Consider the following 18,039-nt stretch of genomic DNA (forward strand, 5'->3'; position numbering starts at 1 on the left):
ACATACATATATTATTTTTTCATTTGTGAACTATCTGAAAAGATTTAGACATCATGACAATTTACTCCTTAATGCATCACTTAAGAGTAAAAATATGTTTCTACCTAACCATAATACCTCCATCACGCCTTGAAACATCAATAGTTTTTCCAAATTATGAAGTAATATCTAATCTATATTCATATTTCCACAATTGCCCTCAATATATACTCTTTTCTGTTTTTTAAATACAGCATTAAATAAAGTCCATTCACTCACTGCAGTTGGCTGTTTTGTTTCTTCAGTCTTTTTTTTTTTTACCTAGAACAGTAATACCCACCATACCCTACCCCACTTTCTCTCTTGACATTGAAAGTATTCAAGTCCACGTCACTTGAAAACTTTCTGTTTGTTTTCAAATGTGCACAACTGTGCTTGATTTTACAGGCTTATGTTACATAATTATTATAGGTTTGCAGGAGTGCATATATCAGCAACTGTAACAAATTTTCATTTTTGCCTATTGGTTAATCAAAGCAAGTGGCTGGATCTCCAGTTGGGCACCAGATGTTTTTACTGAGGGAGGAAAAAAAAAGCATTAAGAGCTTTTAAATCTTACACTATTGCTTTGATCATAGAAGAAATAATACTGACATTTCGTTCTCCAAAGTGTGTTGTGAGGGTTTTCCTTGATATTGACACAATATATTATTCAATGAATCAGTTAGTATAGAACCAGTTTAAAAGACCTGAAAAGGGAGTGACAGCCAAGAAGGATATTTTGAAGTTTGAAATGATCCCTATATAAATAGAACGGATCAGCATAACTTTGGGATAAAATTAGCCGACAGTTTGTGGGCTCTCGCTTGTGCCTGTTTGCTTGGTGCTACTCTCCTGATAAATCACAACAAAGCTTGCAGAGGGAGAGGAAGGATGGAGGGCACCAACACCCCTGTCACTAAATCTGCAGCTGCCAAGATAGTTAAGAGAAATTTCCTTGAGGCTCTAAAGTCAAATGACTTCGGAAAATTGAAGGCCATTTTAATCCAAAGGCAAATAGATGTGGACACAGTTTTTGAAGTTGAAGATGAGAATATGGTTTTGGCATCTTATAAACAAGGTAAAAACTATAGGTGTGAGTGTAAAATCGATAGAAAACGGATTTGTTTTAAATGCAGTGTCAGTCACCCACTCTAAACCAGTAGCTCTTGGGGTTTAAGTATGTATTTTAAAAACATTTCTGATTTAATCTTTTCTCTTTTTTAACTAGACACCATCATGGGTGGTATAAATATGTTTTTCTTTCTTTTCTTTTCTGTTCTGTTCCTTTTCTATCCTTGTGTCTGGAATTTGAAATCGTGAACAATTATATTTATTAATGTACTTTGCTTTTGTTTCTAACTTTTCTTCTCCCTGTAATGATATAGAATAAAGAAAACATCTCCAGATTATGGCTAAACAGACTGCTAAAATCTAATCCAGTGTGACTGCTAACTGTCTATTAATACAACCACTTAAAGATATATCATTTCTGTATCTATCTGGATGAAAAAGAGGATTTTGCCCCCATTTGGAGGATTACTGAATGGGGAAGTCTCTGCCTTGAGGCACCTTTTTGGTCCTCAACATGTCAATGAGTTTTTAGTTCAGGCAAAAATCTGAAACCAGAAACACCAAAAAGTTAACTTTTTTTCCTTGGTTACAAGAATAGATCAAAATTGTAGATATTCTCCATACAGAATACCTGCCTTTTAAAGAACTAAGGATAACAAAAATGAGAACTGAATTTTTTTTATCTGGGGATTTTCTGGAATCCACGCTTAGGAAATCAGAAATGAATTAGAAGTGTGCAGATTCTGATTTCCCAAATCAGCTAGTTAATGGGGGAACTTGAGTAGCGAGGCCATCTGGTGAGCAGACTACAAGCAAACACCACGTTCTCCATCACTTCTGTTTAAACAAAAGAGACGATAAGGTCAGCATTTGCGGAGAGATAGCAGTTCTTTTTTCAGGTGGAAAGTACTCTTCATTTGCATACAAATCATCAGTGCCATCAATGTTCAGAAACAATGTTAATGGTATATGTTTTCACATTTATTTACCATACTCTGGTTGTTAGTTCTGAAGGAAGGATATAATAGTGGAGGCCAGTTACTGTGTTTGTGACTCTTACTGAAGGGCTTTATCATACATTGACATTGCTATTTTAGCTAGAAGATAACAAAGAGGTCTGGTTGGTTTTTTGTTTTTTGTGTTTTGTTTTGTTTTGTTTTGTTTTTTAAGTAGTTGATTGGGCTCTGTTAGAAAGGAGTGTGTCCCATGTAATCAGATTACTTTCACCTTATGGATTTGTTCGGTGAAAGACTGTCCGAATGCTAAATACATTTTTAAGGTATGTTTTAAGCTTATACTGGTGCTCATGTAAAATAACTGAGGTCCAAGTTGGCATAATTTATGTGACACTGAGCTGTAAAGACTGCCTTTTCCCATCTCCTAAACATGCCAAACTGCATGGATTGCCCAAGGTTCTGATGTTGTGAGAAAGGGCATTTTAGGGCAGGTTCGAGGGAAGAAGGGTGTTGTTTCTTTTGCTTCCAATGGTGTCAACACCCCTGAATCAGAAGAAGATGCATTTTTAATCTTTTCTGTCAATATGACCCTACTCCCGTGGTCTTCATAGAGCTAAATATTCATTCATGCTAACAGGTGTTTTCATAGTGTTAGGACTGCAGAATATGCCTTTCAATTAGAGAAACAGCAAATTACACCCTCTGGGGAAGGAAAAAAGAAGAGTTTGATTCTTGTGCATGCCAGATGAATGTATGCACAGAAACAATAGGATATGTGGTTGTATCTTCAGGGTTTATACAGGAACTGTGTGTATGTGGGCATGTGCACACGTTTGTATGTATAGAAAATACATGTATGGGTATAAGAATCTATCTCTTCAATCTTAAACCCAGATTAAAGTCTTATCTTTCTTCAAAGCTTCTTCTAACTTTTTTTTTCACACTTTCACATGTCTTCTAGCCTAATTATCAAACCTTTTAATATGTCAGTCAGGAATGGAAGTGATAAATAGAATCTTAGTTGCTAGCCAAGCAAAGTCGACCTAAGTGGCTGGATTAAACTTTGTGAGACTTTATTAAATCATAGCAGACTTTCTGGACATTGAATGCTATTGGATTGCTCTTCACTAGTTATTTTTTTCAAGCACTCTTGAAAGGCTCTGCACCAAGAAGAGTGTACAGATCACAAGTGTACAGCATGATTAATTTTCACAAAATAAACAAACCTATATAGCCAGCATTAAGATGTGGAAACAGAAACACTACCCGTTTACTTTTAGTGTGGGAATCTTCAGGTTTTGGTTATTTTGTGGCTTATTAAGCAAGACAATGTTTCAAACCTATGAAAGATACCATGCTACCTTTAAATTTGCTTGTATGATTAATAATATAACCCACATTCAATATTTTATTGTCCTGCAGCATATCAACAGGGGTGCAATTTATCCCCAACCTTTTTTACTTCTTTTAGGACATACAGCATTTTTCATAGAATTTCAGAAAGCGACCACACTTTTCCCCCTAAATATGGTATGTCTAAGCTAGTAGACAAGTCAGTTCATAATTTTTGGAAAGACAACTCAGAAATCTGTTGGCAAGGAAATCAACTTGGGGTCTAAACATTGCTTCCCCAAATCCACAATCCAATTGGCACACTAATGGAAGCAAATGTAAAATGTGGATTTTGTGAGGAAGGCAGAACAAAGCATCTGGAAATTCACTTCTGCTTCCTCATCTCTAGCAACAGAGAACAAAATCCCAGAGCTCAGGTTCAAGCTGTGGGGCCCGCCCAGACCCAGTACCTAAGAATGATTCTTAGAGAGATCATGTTTTGTTTTTTAAAGTTATGTTAAACTTCATGATCAAATCTTCAGATAAAATCATGTTTTTATTAATTGGAAAAAAACCGCAAAAACATCTGCCTCACACTTTGTAAAGCAAACATTAAAAACATTCTGGTTGGCATTTGGGATAACTCCAGGAGCATAGCAGAGACATGTGTCTTTAAAGCAAAAACAGGCAAGCGAAATTCCTTCTACCAGACGACCGCTTTAAGATGGGAATGACGTGAAGAAACGTTAAATACACGCCCAACTTTTGAAGTGCCCCACACAAGGAGTTGCGAGGTCAAAGGGTTTTCCGTGATACAAAGTTTCCTAGAGCCAAGCGCCCAGGATCCAGAGTGAAAGCAGGATCTGTAAGAAAACCCGGAGCTAATTCCTATTGGTTCTCACCAGTGTTCTCTGCCCTGGAAACGCCAACATCCATAAAGCTGTTTCCAAAGCTTTTTCCAACTACGTATTTCGATTCTCTTTCCGATGTATGAGCCTTGGCGCGTTAATGATACAGGCAGAATATCATACTTATCTCTTGGGTATGAAATTCCCTCGTCAGCAAGGTTAATCAGAGTCCTTTTATTAATCAGTGTAAAGCACTCTAAGCACTTCATTTATGGCCCACAGCAGCAGCTACTTCGGTTGGTAGTCATATTTTTAATTAAAATAACCAATGAATGATTTCACAGGAAAACTTTCTGGCAGGTACTCTATCTACTTTACTAAGTCACAACTTCCTCCCAAATATCTCAAAAGCTCTTATTTCCACTCTCTTAATGAACAGACTCTTTATCACCTCATGTTCTTCTTTGCCAGAAATTCGCTCTCCTACTTTCCTATTACCATCGTAGGGTTCTTATCCCTCCCTGAACGTTCAAACGTTCTTCTTTTAAATTTTGCATTTCAAGCTGACTTTGTTTTTCTTTGCTGGGGGAGTTCTGAGATTTATCCTGAAAACATTAGCTATTAAAAAAATAGTCAAGAATTGTGCGTCAGTCTATAATCCTTCAGGACTGTGTAAATACATGGACACAGGCAGAGCAAATGTCTGCTAATCCCGCCACGAGCAGTGTGTCCAAACTTTGGCTGTAATAACAGAAGCTTCTCATGTGTAGGGTTCTTTGAACTCAGATAACATTATAGCTGATAACTGTTGCAGAACCCAGGAGTAGCTGAAAGTTTACCAGAGATGTATACATCCCCCCTAAACACAGAGCAGAATCGATTCCTTCTTCCAAAAACGGCCCAAACACTTTTCTCCTTCCCATATTTCCTGAGCTGGGGGCTTTCCACTCGGCTACTCAGGCATCTCTCTTCGGTTTCACATTTAAAGTAAACACACACACACACACACACACACACACACACACACACACACACGATTACTCTGCATATTTCTGTAGGGGTGAAACTTCTAAAATCCCTTTAGAACTTTTGCCTACAGGTGCTATTGGCTGAGAAGTGAAATGCGTGTAGCCGTCAGATCACCCGTGGCTATTTAAAGATTTGGGGGAACCCGAGGTTTGAGTGGATCTGTCAGTACCAGTTATACAGGCGTGAGCCCTTTATGCTACTTAATCTTATTCTTATTTGTAAAGTGGAGGCTTTGTCAGGACCTTCTCTAAATCCCCTGCATGCTGATAATCTACGATGTTATGAAGGGGAAATTATATAAACAGATTATGTGTCATGGTCTGGGGAAGGTGAAAAGTAACTGTAGATACGATAAATCCACATGGGCATGGCCTGTATTTGAGAGTCTCTGTGGGGTTTTTGCATAGGAGGGCGGATCTGTGGTCTCTTCTCTTCTCATTTAAACACTTGGCTCAAGAAGAGCTTAGAGCCATGGCTACACAGACTGCAGACCTGTGGGGGGGGGGGGGGCAGAAGCGTGAGTGGCTCAGGTTAGTGGGAGGCAGCAGCTTCCTCACCCTCCCACTTGGGGGCTCTGTGCCAGGTTCTGCTCCATTCCTGCACTTTGTGCCCATTGAGCACACAGAGAGCAGCCTGGCATCTGCAGAGGTGAGCGTAGGGGGAGCTCTTTGAAAGATAAATGCTAAGAATCAATCACATGCTAGGTTCTGAAGCCCTGGGACAATTCCGCCCTGGAAAGAAGGCTGAGTATAAAAAATGATTATACCCAATTAGTTAACTGTATTTCTGTTATGCTGCTACTGTTGCTGGTTATATTTTAGAGGACAAATTCTGATGTCTTGGCATTTCAGTATCAACACAAGAATGTTAATAGGTGCTGCATCACCGTGGTTTTCGAGGATGGCTTTACTTCAGGTTTGGTCCTCAGAGAGGGTAGGTGTGATGGAAAGCACACTCTTGCTCCTTGGTACAAGGCGCCCCGTGACTGCAGCCCCATTTTAAGGTGTGAGTGTCTGTGGGTGGCCTCTTGCTATGGGCTTTTCCTTTCTCTACAGTAGGCTTTCCTGATATGCCGGGGGTTGAATTATCCAGAATCCACCCCCCTTTCCCCACACACATAGCATCACCAAAAAGTTCTGCAACATGGCTTCAAGATAGTCTTCAGTATATCGGCCCTGATCTGTATCTGACAATCTGCCCCCTTCCTATTTCTCTATTCAGTTTCTACGGGCACCGCGACAGTGTCTTGTTGCCAACCACCTACACACGTTTCCATCTAGGAGAGGGGAGTTATAAGCACAAGTTCACCCAGGGGGTGGGCTGAATCCCAAAACCCAGCTGTCTCCGGGGCTGATTTACTGGTTAATGATTATGAGCAAAGGACATGCAGATGAAAGGGGCTGAGAGGCTAAGGATGACAGATTCATATAATAAATGGGCAGGATAGACTCTCTAGGTGCTACTGGGAATCTAGGAAGAATAAAAAAACATCAACAAGCAAATGCATTTCCATATCAGAGCTGTGGCATATTATAGATGCATTCAGGACCTTCTTTCCTTCCTCGTGATTTGTGAAGCAGGCTTGGCACTAAACCTATTCTGCTTCCACAAAGACAAAGACAGATGGAAACGCTGCATTGCAGATATCCTGAGTCCATTAGCTTGGACTGAAGTGGGCGACTTATGGCTCTAGCAGGCTGAAAAAGTGGCAGTTTTCTCATCTGGAAAATGAAAGGCTTGGACTGGATAATCTTCCCTCCAGTGCTAACATTCGGTGTTTTCTTTGATTTTACATCAAAATGGTGTTTTCTTAATCAGCTCTCTACTGCTTCCTTTCCGAGATCATTTTTCTTCCCATTGCAGAAGCAGGCACGAGTTTCCAATCAGTTGGTGCACAGAGCTGCCAAATCTTTGCTGCTAATCAGCAGGCAAAACATACTCTGGTTTCCAGATCTGGAACCAGCTTCTTTCCAAGGCAGTTAGAAGAGACTAGCTTTGCAAATTGCTTGTTGAGGAGATTTGAGCATTACAATGACTGATTAGGTATTGGGTATTGTTGCGATTCATTCATGATCAAAAGCAGGTTGCATACCGTATAGCCTGAAAACTCTGCTCAGAACACAGATTCAATGTACATAGCTAAATAGAAATGTATGAATGGGTACATACACGTACACATGTAGTGTGAGTGCCTGTTTGCACACACACACACACACACACACACACACACACACACACTACAGGCACAGGAATGACAATCCCACAGCCCCAGAGTACCTATGATACTAATTGTCTCTGGCAGTACCTGTGATACTAATTGTCTCTGCCAGAGAAAAGTCCATATCAACGAATAACTTCCCTTCTCAGCGTCTGGAATCTCAAATTAGTATCTTAGCACTCAGTTCGATTAGTTGAATACAGATTCCTACATAAATTCAGATAATCCTAAGAGGGTCACACTTTAAAAAATCCTCAGTTCATTAGACTTTAGTATGAATTAACTTTGGATTTCCTTTTAAAGAGCAGATTTGGATAAGGGAAGAGCTGAGAGGGATGGGGAGCAAAATGGCCGTAGAATTCTAATGGAATGAAAAAGGGATTTGTGCGTGTGTGTGTGTGTGTGTGTGTGCGTGTCTAGGTTGGAGAGTAGGCTACAGAAAAACAAACTTCAGGTTGGGTTCATTCATTATCTCATGATTAATTGATATTGTGTACCTCCCTATAAATGGCCTTTAATTATTTATTTATTTATTTTAAATGTTTATTTATTTTTGAGAGAGGCAGAGACAGAATGTGAGTGGGTTGGGGCAGAGAGAGAGGGAGGCACAGAATCCGAAGCAGGCTCCAGGCTCCAAGCTGTGAGCACAGAGCCCGATGTGGGGCTCCAACTCACGAGCTGTGAGATCATGACCTGAGCCAAAGTCGGATGCTCAACCGACTGGGCCACCCAGGCACCCCTATAAATGGCCTTTTAAACTAAATTATCTTTTCCCCTACAAACAGGGAGGCAATAGTTTATTTTAATTTTACTTATTTTTACAAATAGTTATACAAGCACAAACGTACTGAGTTTAAAAGCTCAAAGGGGGCATCCAAAGACACATAAATCTATGTCCTTGTCCCCTAGCCCCCAGTTCTTGGAGGCCACCACTATAACCAGTTTCTTGTTCTAGGTGTTGATAAATATTTTCACATATGATAGCATATTAAGTGCACTGGTCAGCCACTGCTTCTCTTGCTCAATAATATATCTTGAGATTTTTCCATATCCATTCCAAAGATATACCATTTTCCAGTATACACAGAACTGCTCTCTTCTTTATAATAGCTGTATAGTATTCGATTATATGGGTGCACCATAATTTTTTAAACAATCTCCAAATATTGACGAGGATTGAGATTGTTTCCAGTTGTTAACCATTAAGAACTATGCTGTAGTGTGATGCCTATTCTTGTCCACAGGCCAGGTTATAACTCCTGAGAACTTTATACTTGTCACAAAGATTTCAGTACAGATGGTGTCCTTGGAAGTTGTGCAATACTGTGGCCCCTATAGGGCATTTCACACATGAGTGATTATACTTGTAGGATAAATACCCAGGAGTAGCATGTGTGTAATGTTTCTCACTTAAATGAGAGGATTTTGATTCCTGACCACCAGGCCCACTGGTAACGTGGTCATCATCCTCTGAGTGCCCTCCTGGTGCTCATCATTGGTGCTCAAAAGTAGTCACAATAGTCTAGATTTATTCTGACCTCATGTAACCAGTAAAAATTACCACTTTTACCTCTCTTGTTTTGGGCACTGCACTTTTATTAACATATCTTAAGGTTGTATTAGCTTTTCGGCAGCTCCATCCCGCTGTTGGCTCCTTTTGAGAATACTGTCAACTCAAATCCCTAGGTATTTTCTCAAATAGATTACCATTAAACCATATTCCACTTACCTTGTACTTGCATGGTGGAATTTTATACCTTAAAAGCAAACTTCTGTTTTACCCATGTTAAAATATATTTTGTTGTTTCAGCCCTAGAGCTTCTTCTAAGCTGTTATGTCTACATCTTCACCCTGCCATCAATATTTTATCTTTCTGAAGCTATTTTCCATTACCCACTCGTAGTGGGCTTAATGCCATGGCTCTATGTATTGACATTGAAAGAAGGTATATACAGTTAAGTTTGTTATAGCTTGTGAGACATGTGAGAGACAGAGAGACAGAGAGAGAGGGAGAGGGAGATGGGGAGAGAGAGAGAGAACATTTCCAGCGACTAATGGGAAAAATTTATCTAAGATCTCAGTTCTAGGAACAGCTATGCTTCTCCTGGGCAATTAATTTGTGTATAGCTTGTGGGCATGGTTAATTGTGCAATACATCATGTTTTCCTATTTATTTTGGCTGCTAGGAAGTTCAAAGGCAAATTTGCAATGTGGTTCTAGTGTATAGGACACAGTTTATATTTTGTGTACCTATCTTACCCATTGATCACTTTTATTTTCCTACCTTATTTTTTCCTTTTGCCCTTGTTTTCTAGATCATTAGAAAATCTGGTATTGTGTAAACTTTGTGAGTTGCCTCAAATTCTTCTTTGAAAGAGGAATTGTATAAACCAACAGGCAGGCAAATAAAAGCTTGGCATGATAAATTTTTTAAAGACACCAACTACATTCATATTTTAGACTGACAACAACCAGTAAAGTAAGGTTAAAAAGTTTAAGCTTGTAACTAACAGCTTTGGAATCACTCAAGAACATGATTGGGGCTTAAAACAATAAGAGTCTCATGTAACTCACCACTTAAAATAAAATGCAATCATGTAAATGAGGTCTCAAACTCAAATGCCTTGAAGGGCCAGGAAGATAAAATAAATAAAAGAACAAGATAATGGAGAATAGTAGAAACAGAGAGACTCGTGAGTGCCTGTTCCACTCAAGTACATCCAAGTATGCTTCTATTTGCAGACCCATCAGTTACTAGTTTACAACATCTGAATCACTCCCCCCAATTTTATAGATGTGACCAAATTAAAAGACCTTGCAAAATCCTCACAAAACAGAGAAAAATCCTAGGCCACTAAATGAAACTTTCTCCCTCTTCTTTTTCAGGTTATTGGCTGCCTAGTTATAAATTAAAGTCTTCCTGGGCAACAGGCCTGCATCTCTCTGTCTTGTTTGGTCATGTGGAGTGTCTTCTGGTGTTACTGGACCACAATGCTACAATCAACTGTAGACCCAATGGGAAAACCCCCCTTCATGTGGCTTGTGAAATGGCCAACTTGGATTGTGTTAAAATCCTCTGTGACCGTGGAGCAAAGCTGAATTGCTACTCCTTAAGTGGACACACAGCTTTACACTTCTGTACAACTCCTAGCTCCATTCTCTGTGCCAAGCAATTGGTTTGGAGAGGTAAGCCTTTCTGGGTGGCTGACGTTGTCATCCACTTCCACACCTAGGGTTTTGAAACTTAGTGATCTTTACCTACTTTAGGTAATGTAGTAGGCATCCCATTTATAAGCCTCATTCGGGGGCCCTAAAAATGCATAAGTATGTATATATTTATATAACTATATGTGTTGGTCCACGTTATTTAGTGATGATCACATTGAAATCATTACTTTTTTCATTATAGGAGCCTTATTAGTTTACACATTTATTTAACAAATATTTATTTAGTTCTCATGAGGTGTCAATTAATGTGTTAAGTAACTGAAAAAAATAGTTTCTGCCTTCAAGAAGCTATATTCTAGGAGCGCCTGGGTGGCTCAGTTGGTTAAGCGTGCAACTCTTGGTTTTGGCTCACGTCATGATCTCATGGTTCCTGAGTTCGAACCCCGCGTCAGGCTCCACACTGACAGTGCAGCGCCTTCTTGGGATTCTCTCTATCCCTCTCTCTCTCTGCCCCTCCCCTGTTTGCTCTCTATCTGTCTCTCTCTCTCAAAATAAATGAATAAACTTTTAAAAAAGGAAGAAATCATATTCTAATAGGGGAGATAAATACTATCAAAATAAATTTGTAAATATATAATAATAAATTGGGAAAGGAGCAAAACAGGGTGTTGTGGAAGAGAATGCCAAGAGTGAACTATTATAAAATGTATAAAGACTTCTCTAAAGATATGACATGTAAGCTGAAACTTTATGAACGAGAGGGAACTAGCCATTAAAAAAGGAGCCAAGAGGAAGAAGAGTCCAGGTACAAGGAACAGTATGTGCAAAGTTGCTAAGGGAGCAAAACAACTGAACTATTCAACAGATGGAAGAAGGCCAGTGTGCCCGTGGGTGTGGGGTGGGTGGGAGGGACAAGAGTGTTCCGGGAGTGCCACACGACGACACTGGTTATGTTAGATCATATACAGCTTGCTGAGGGCCAAGGTATGGGGTTTAGAAATGGAGCCACTGAAAAGTTTTAAGCATGGCAATGACATGGTTTAATTTTCACTTAAAATCATCATTCTGGAGTTATACAAGAATAGGGCTGGAGGAGCCCGAGTATGGAAACTGGGAGACCAGCAGCAAAGCGATTTTAACAGTGTAAGTGAGAAGGGATGGTGATTTGTATCAAGGGGCAAAGTTTGATAGGAAGATTAGAAGATGGGTTTGCAATATATTCTGGAAGCAGAGTCAGTGGCATTTGGAGATGGATTATATATGGATGAGGGGTAAAGGAAAAGGAAGTTTCAAGCATCCTTGCCAGATTTCTGGCTTTAGAAAATGGGTGGAGAGCGATGCCATTTTTAAAAAGTGTTTTTGATGTTTTCATTTATTTTTGAGAAAGAGAGAGAGAAAGAGAGATCAGGGGAAGGGCAGAGAAAGAGGGAGGCAGAGAATCAAAAGTGGGCTCTGAACTGACAGCAGAGAGACCAATGCAGGCAGGGCTTGAACTCACCAACTGTGAGATCATGACCTGAGCCAAAGTTGGACGCTTAACTGATGGAGCCACCCGGGTGCCCCATAATGCCATTTTTCTAAGATGGAGAGAATTGAGGAAGAAGCATATATGTGGAAAAGATCATTAAATTAGTTTTTTAAAAATCGTGTTTATAGAGCTATAATTTACACACAGTAAAGTTCGGTGTTTTTGAGAAACACATAGTCATGAAACCATCATCACAGTCATTTCAAAAAGTTCCCTGATACCCTTTGTAATTAATCACCTCACTTTATCCCCACCTCCAGCAGCCACTGATCTAGTTTCTGTCCCTAAAATTTTGTCTTTTTCAGAATGTTATATAAATTAAATTACACAATATGGAGCCTTTCAGGTCTGTTTTTACCTACTTAGCATAATGCATTTAAGATTCATCCGTGTGGTTGCATTAGCCAGTATATTGGATCTTTTATTGTTGAGTTGTATTCCTTGTATGGATGCAACACAATTAATCTGGTCCCCAGTAGAGGGACATTTGGATTGTTTCTAGTTTTTGGCAATTTTGGAAAAAAAAGGCTGATATAAACATTTGCCTACAGATTCTTATATGGGAACGTTCTCATTTCTCTTGGGTAAGTACTGAGGCGTGGGATGACGGATTGTAATAAATTTACAAGAAACCTGCTAACCCGTTTTTCAAAGGAGTTGTACGTTTTGCATTCTCACCAGCAGCGTATGAGTTCAGTTGCTCTCCAGCCTTGCCAGAACTTGGTAATGTCAGATTAAAAGAAAAATTTATTTTAGTAAATTGAATAGGTATATAAAGTATCTCATTATGGTTTTAATTAAAATTCCCTTAATGACCAAGGATGTTGAGTATGTTTTCAGGTATTTTTTTGCCAGCTGTGTATTCACTTTGGTGAAATGTCTGTTCATATCTTTTGCTCCCTCTCCCCTTCATGAAAATGGGTTGTTTGTTTTCTTATTATTGATTTGTGAGAGTTCTTTATATATTCTGGATACTAGCCCTTTATCAGATATGTGGTTTGCAAATATTTTTATTCATTCTTTGACTTTTCATTCTTTCTGTCTTTAGAAGAGCAAAAGTATTTAATTTTAATAAATTCAATTTATCACTTTTTACCTGTTATGATTTATGCTTTGAGTGTCCTACCTAAGAAATCTTTGACTAATCTGAGTAATAAAGATTTTCTTCTATGTTTCCTTTTAAAGATTTTATAATTTTAGGTCTCAATTTTAGGTGTTTGGCTTATTTTGAGTTAATTTTTGTATATAGTATAAAGTACAGGTTGAGGCTCATCTTCTTTATATATGGATGAATTATCTTATATATACAACTGCTTCAATATCTTTTACTGAAAAGACTATTTTTTCACCTTTGAGATGCCTTGGTATCTTTGTCAAAAATCAAGTGGCCAGAAATGTATGAATCCATTGATCTATATATTTTTTGCTGATGTTTCACTCACTTAATTGCTGTAGTTTTATATTAAGTCTCAAAATCAGATTGAGTTTCCCCAGATCAGTTTTAAACATGAGAAGTTTCAGATTTCTTTTAGACCTCAAAGTGAATGAGTCAAGGCTGCACTTGACATAAACGTATGGATTTCAGAAGAGAGTTCTGGACTAAAGCTGTAAGTTTAGGAATTGTTGGCCTATAGATTGTATTTGAAGCCAAAGAAATCAATGAAATCACTTGGATGAAAGGTGTGGAAAAACAAAAGAGAAGCGAGGACCAAGCCCCGATACATTCTTACATTTAGATACTAGCAGGAGGGAGAGAGGCCAATAAATGAGAGTGAAATGGATTGGTAAGTGAAGCAGGAGGAAACCCAGGAGCATTTTTGGCATCATAGGGATTAAGAAAGAGGCAGGTTGAAGAAGGAGGAGGTGGTCAGCTGTATCAATGGCTACTTGAGAGACTCGATTCATTAGATGTTCATTAGATTAGGTGACAGAGTTATCACTGACAAAAGAAGTTTGGGGGAAATGGTGGGTGTAGAAACCATATTAGAATGGTATAAGGTGTGAATGAGAGGTCAGAAACTAAGGATGGCACGTATAGACGACTGTTAAAAAAATGTCTGGCTGCACATGTATGCGTAAGAGTAGCATGATTGCTGAAGGGGGCTAGGGGACATAAGAGAGTGTTATCTGTAGTTGGAGATAAAAGGAAATATTTGTGTGCTGAAGGAAATGGTTTGCAGAAAGCAAACAGTTAAAAATGCATGAGACAGAATAACTGAAAGGTTCAAATCTTTGAGGTTGAGATGGGGTGGAATCCAGAGACTGTGAGACACATCCCCATGTTTAACAGATGGTCTAAAGTAAAAGATGTCTTTAAAGAGTGTTCATTGATATGGTGGTGGTGAGATGAAGGAGTTCATGTCTGGTATGAACTTATACAATTAATGTGTGAGGCAAAGTCATCAGGCAAAAATGAGAGCAGAAAGGGTGGACATTGTGATGAGAATAGGAAGGTATGGAGGTGTCATGAGGGAAAGAATGGGGAAACAAGTTTAAAGATGCCATGGTCTTCTCAACCTGTGAGTATTTGGTGGGAAGGAAAATCAGTCCAACTTATTCTCCTTCTTGCCTTCCCTGAGAGGAAAGGTCCAGTGCAGAGATGCATGGAGAGGGGCAGGTGTCCATCAGGGCTTAGCCACCTATGGCACGCGGCCATTACCACCGTTCACATTTATTTATACGTTGATGGCTTTCAGATTCAGTTTTTATTTTAATTTATATTTTAATTCACTAATTTAAAATTTTAAGGTTGTCATTTTAAAAATTTTTAGAAAGTTAAGAAATTGTATCATTTTTTGAATTACTGACTTTTTATATTGCTGCCTTTTCATGTGACTTCATCAACCACAGACTGACAGAAAGCTGCCAAGGCTTTCACTCCCCAGAGCTGTAATCAGAGGGAGCCTCATTCGCAGAGCAAGGGCTTTTTGCCCATCTCCTTTATCCCTATTGACATAGGGAGACCACCTGGAGATGAGAAGGAGTAAAGGGGTATGGAGAGACCAAGCAATGCTCACTCCCTGTAGGCTGACACTAATGAACGAGGCTAATAACAATCAAAGAGGAAGAGCGGAAGTCAATTAAAGATCTACTTACTCTTAGATCCATGGCATCAAAGGCCAAAGCCATAAAGGAAAGATGAATTAGAGAAAGCAAAAATATTCAATGTCCGAGTGGCAAACAAATTATAACATTAAAAGGCTGTCATAAAGCGGGGGGAAAAATATTTGAGACTGTGTAGACAAAGGCCCTATTTATATCCTTAACATAGAAAGAAAGCTTTTTGGTTTGTTTGCTTTTAGAAAGAAATCTTAAAAATCAAAGTAAGGAGATTAACAACGAAGAACGAGAGAGAAAAAGAGAACAAAAGACCAAGGTATTTCAGGAAATAAAACCCAAGTATATGAACAACAAATAAAGATAGCATAATGATCACCTGCCTTGGTTATCTGTAAAATGTTAATTAAAATGGCAGGTGCTTTTGTTGTCATTTATTACATTTAACAAAGATACAAATGATGACAGTATATCTGTTGACACACACAGGGATGTGCTCTCACACACCCTTCGTGGGATGCGAATGGGTATTGTCCGGAGGGCAATGTCATAAGCTTGAAACCTTTTGTAACTCAGAAATTCCCCCTCTGGGATTTAGGGCTAATTTTGTACCTTTTGGCTGAGATAGGCTGTCATTTCTGTGGGGCCTCCAATTCAAACTCCAGGTATTAGCTCTAAACAGGGCTATATACTGAGTCAAAGAGATAACTGATGAGAAAGAAAGAAGACATTTAGCATGTAACAGAATTGTGGTTGGTCATGCAATCTGTAGTACACTAGAAATTAAGAGACTTTCTCCTGATTCTACAAGAGTCTTCAAAATATTGTAGTTATGTTATGTTTTCTTTTGTATTTTTGCATCAGAAGCTTTGACTTGTTAAGGAATACGTTTAAAACATACAATTTAAAATATATATACTGACATTTTTCATTTTTAAATATATTTAGAGTCACAAAATATTTGCCCAATTTATTTTTGTCCTCAGAGATTTACTTATATTACTGAAAAACTGAAGAATGTTTGCATATAAATAAAATTTTAAAATTTTTAAATAAAATAAAATTTTCAAGCTGTGTTACTTCCATATCATATAGGCATTAAAAGTTATGTTGTAAAAAAATGTTTGTTGACATGGAAAATGTTTTAAAAAGAAGTTTAGAGGAGAGTATGAACTGCATAAACTTATTTTTCTAAAAAGTATATATGATCATGCATCTCAGAGTCACACCTGGTATCATAGCTAATGTTTAGCAGTAGCTAACTAAGCAACTTCAAAAAAGTCAATTTGTTGTTCTAGATCCTTACTCCTAGGATAATATGTGTTTTTTTTTTTTTTTTTTTTTAAGTGTGGTACCTGGTAAATATATCAAAAGCAAAACAAACGGTGAATCAGATAAATGGGGAAAATTCTACCCATTTTATGGATGCAGAAATAGGAAGAAAGGGTAAGGGCTTACAGTAGATATCTTAGTCTGGAAACTCTAGAAGACCGTGAGCATCTTACATTCTCTCTTTTGCATTTTTATGTCTTCAGCCTCTGGACAATGCTTGGCACATAGGAAGTACTCAATAAATGGTCTCTGACTGATCTGGGAATGGCTCCAGGCGCCTTGAGTGCATGGATGGGAACGACTGCCATCTAATAAATGGAAACTGTTATGTTCATGGTTAATGAAATGCGGTTGTTGGTCAGTTTCACCCTCTCTCGGGGGATAGTTAAGGGATGAATTTTCTCCCTCTTGGATTATGTCCTAGGCACTTTGAGGAGAAGTCACATACATCACCTCGTGGCTGGACACAGGGAATTGAGACAGCACACAGACAAGGGAAGCAAGTTAGGCTAACATTAAACTCCAGACCAGAGAAGTCCATTAGAGGAAGAACCAATGCCATGGCAACTGAAAACCAATGTAATTTCATTTGCTATTTAATGGACTCTTTGTAGAAAAAAAGTGCTCTTTGTGGAAAAGGCTAATTGAGGCCAAAAAATTGCATGCAATTTTCGCTTAAAGGATTTTCCCCTATTTTTTCAGCATTGCAGAGCCTGCTTTGTCCCCATGCTGGATTTTGTCTGCTATTTTTCTGTTTGCCTTTCTACTTAATGCCCCCCATCTTCTGGCCTTTGTTTCCTTTGGTATTAGTATAATAGTGTTCATCAGCTGAGAGGGCTTATTTACCTCAGTGAAAATGTCCTCTCTGTGAATCCTGCATTTCCCTACGAATAAAGAGAGTCAGGTCAGGTTCAGCTGGCTGAATAGCAGCATATTATTTCTACCTATTCCCATTCGTAAGAGGAAAATGAAAGCTGCTTGCTTTACTCTGCATGAAGCAAATCCTGACAGTTGGAGGAAAATTTGTTACTGCAGGAAAGCCATAAAAATTCAAATGTTTCCTACCAGAATGTAGCATGAGGGCAATGTAAAGGAGACCGTGCCTTTTAAAAGCCCATCCCCTGTTACTTGGTGTGACAATGACACGTTACCCACATGTTAGGAAACTCTCTGTCCAATGATGAGAACATATAGCAAGGCGAGAATGTCACTGGACTTACCTTTAGTCAAGAAGCAGGTATGCTGGCTGGACAGGCACCCCCTCCCCAGTCTGTCACCCTCTGTGTCTTTCTGGCTCTTCAATGATATGTCGTAATAGCACAGATATGACCGTCCCAGTCCTTTGCAAACAACTTTGGGGGTTTTTGCCCCATCTGCTATATGGCTAGTACCACCTGTATAATATGAATTTAATATTTTTTTCAAACTGACATTACTTATTAAATCCAATTTTAAAAGAAACTTTGTATCACCATAAAA

At 38.7% G+C, this 18,039-nt stretch overlaps 1 protein-coding gene across 1 annotated transcript in view; it reads left to right on the forward strand.

Moving 5' to 3' along the window:
* The first annotated feature begins 906 nt into the window (after positions 1-906).
* ASB4 (ankyrin repeat and SOCS box containing 4) overlaps positions 907-18,039 on the forward strand; it is a 59,495-nt gene continuing 42,362 nt past the window's right edge. Inside the window, exons 1-2 of the mRNA XM_030307987.1 lie at positions 907-1,099; positions 10,362-10,661. Of these exons, the coding sequence (XP_030163847.1) occupies positions 913-1,099; positions 10,362-10,661 (487 nt within the window). The 5' untranslated portion in view covers positions 907-912. The remainder of the gene's footprint in view (positions 1,100-10,361; positions 10,662-18,039) is intronic.

Source organism: Lynx canadensis, chromosome A2, assembly GCF_007474595.2.
Source record: "Lynx canadensis isolate LIC74 chromosome A2, mLynCan4.pri.v2, whole genome shotgun sequence".
Lineage (NCBI taxonomy): Eukaryota > Metazoa > Chordata > Mammalia > Carnivora > Felidae > Lynx > Lynx canadensis.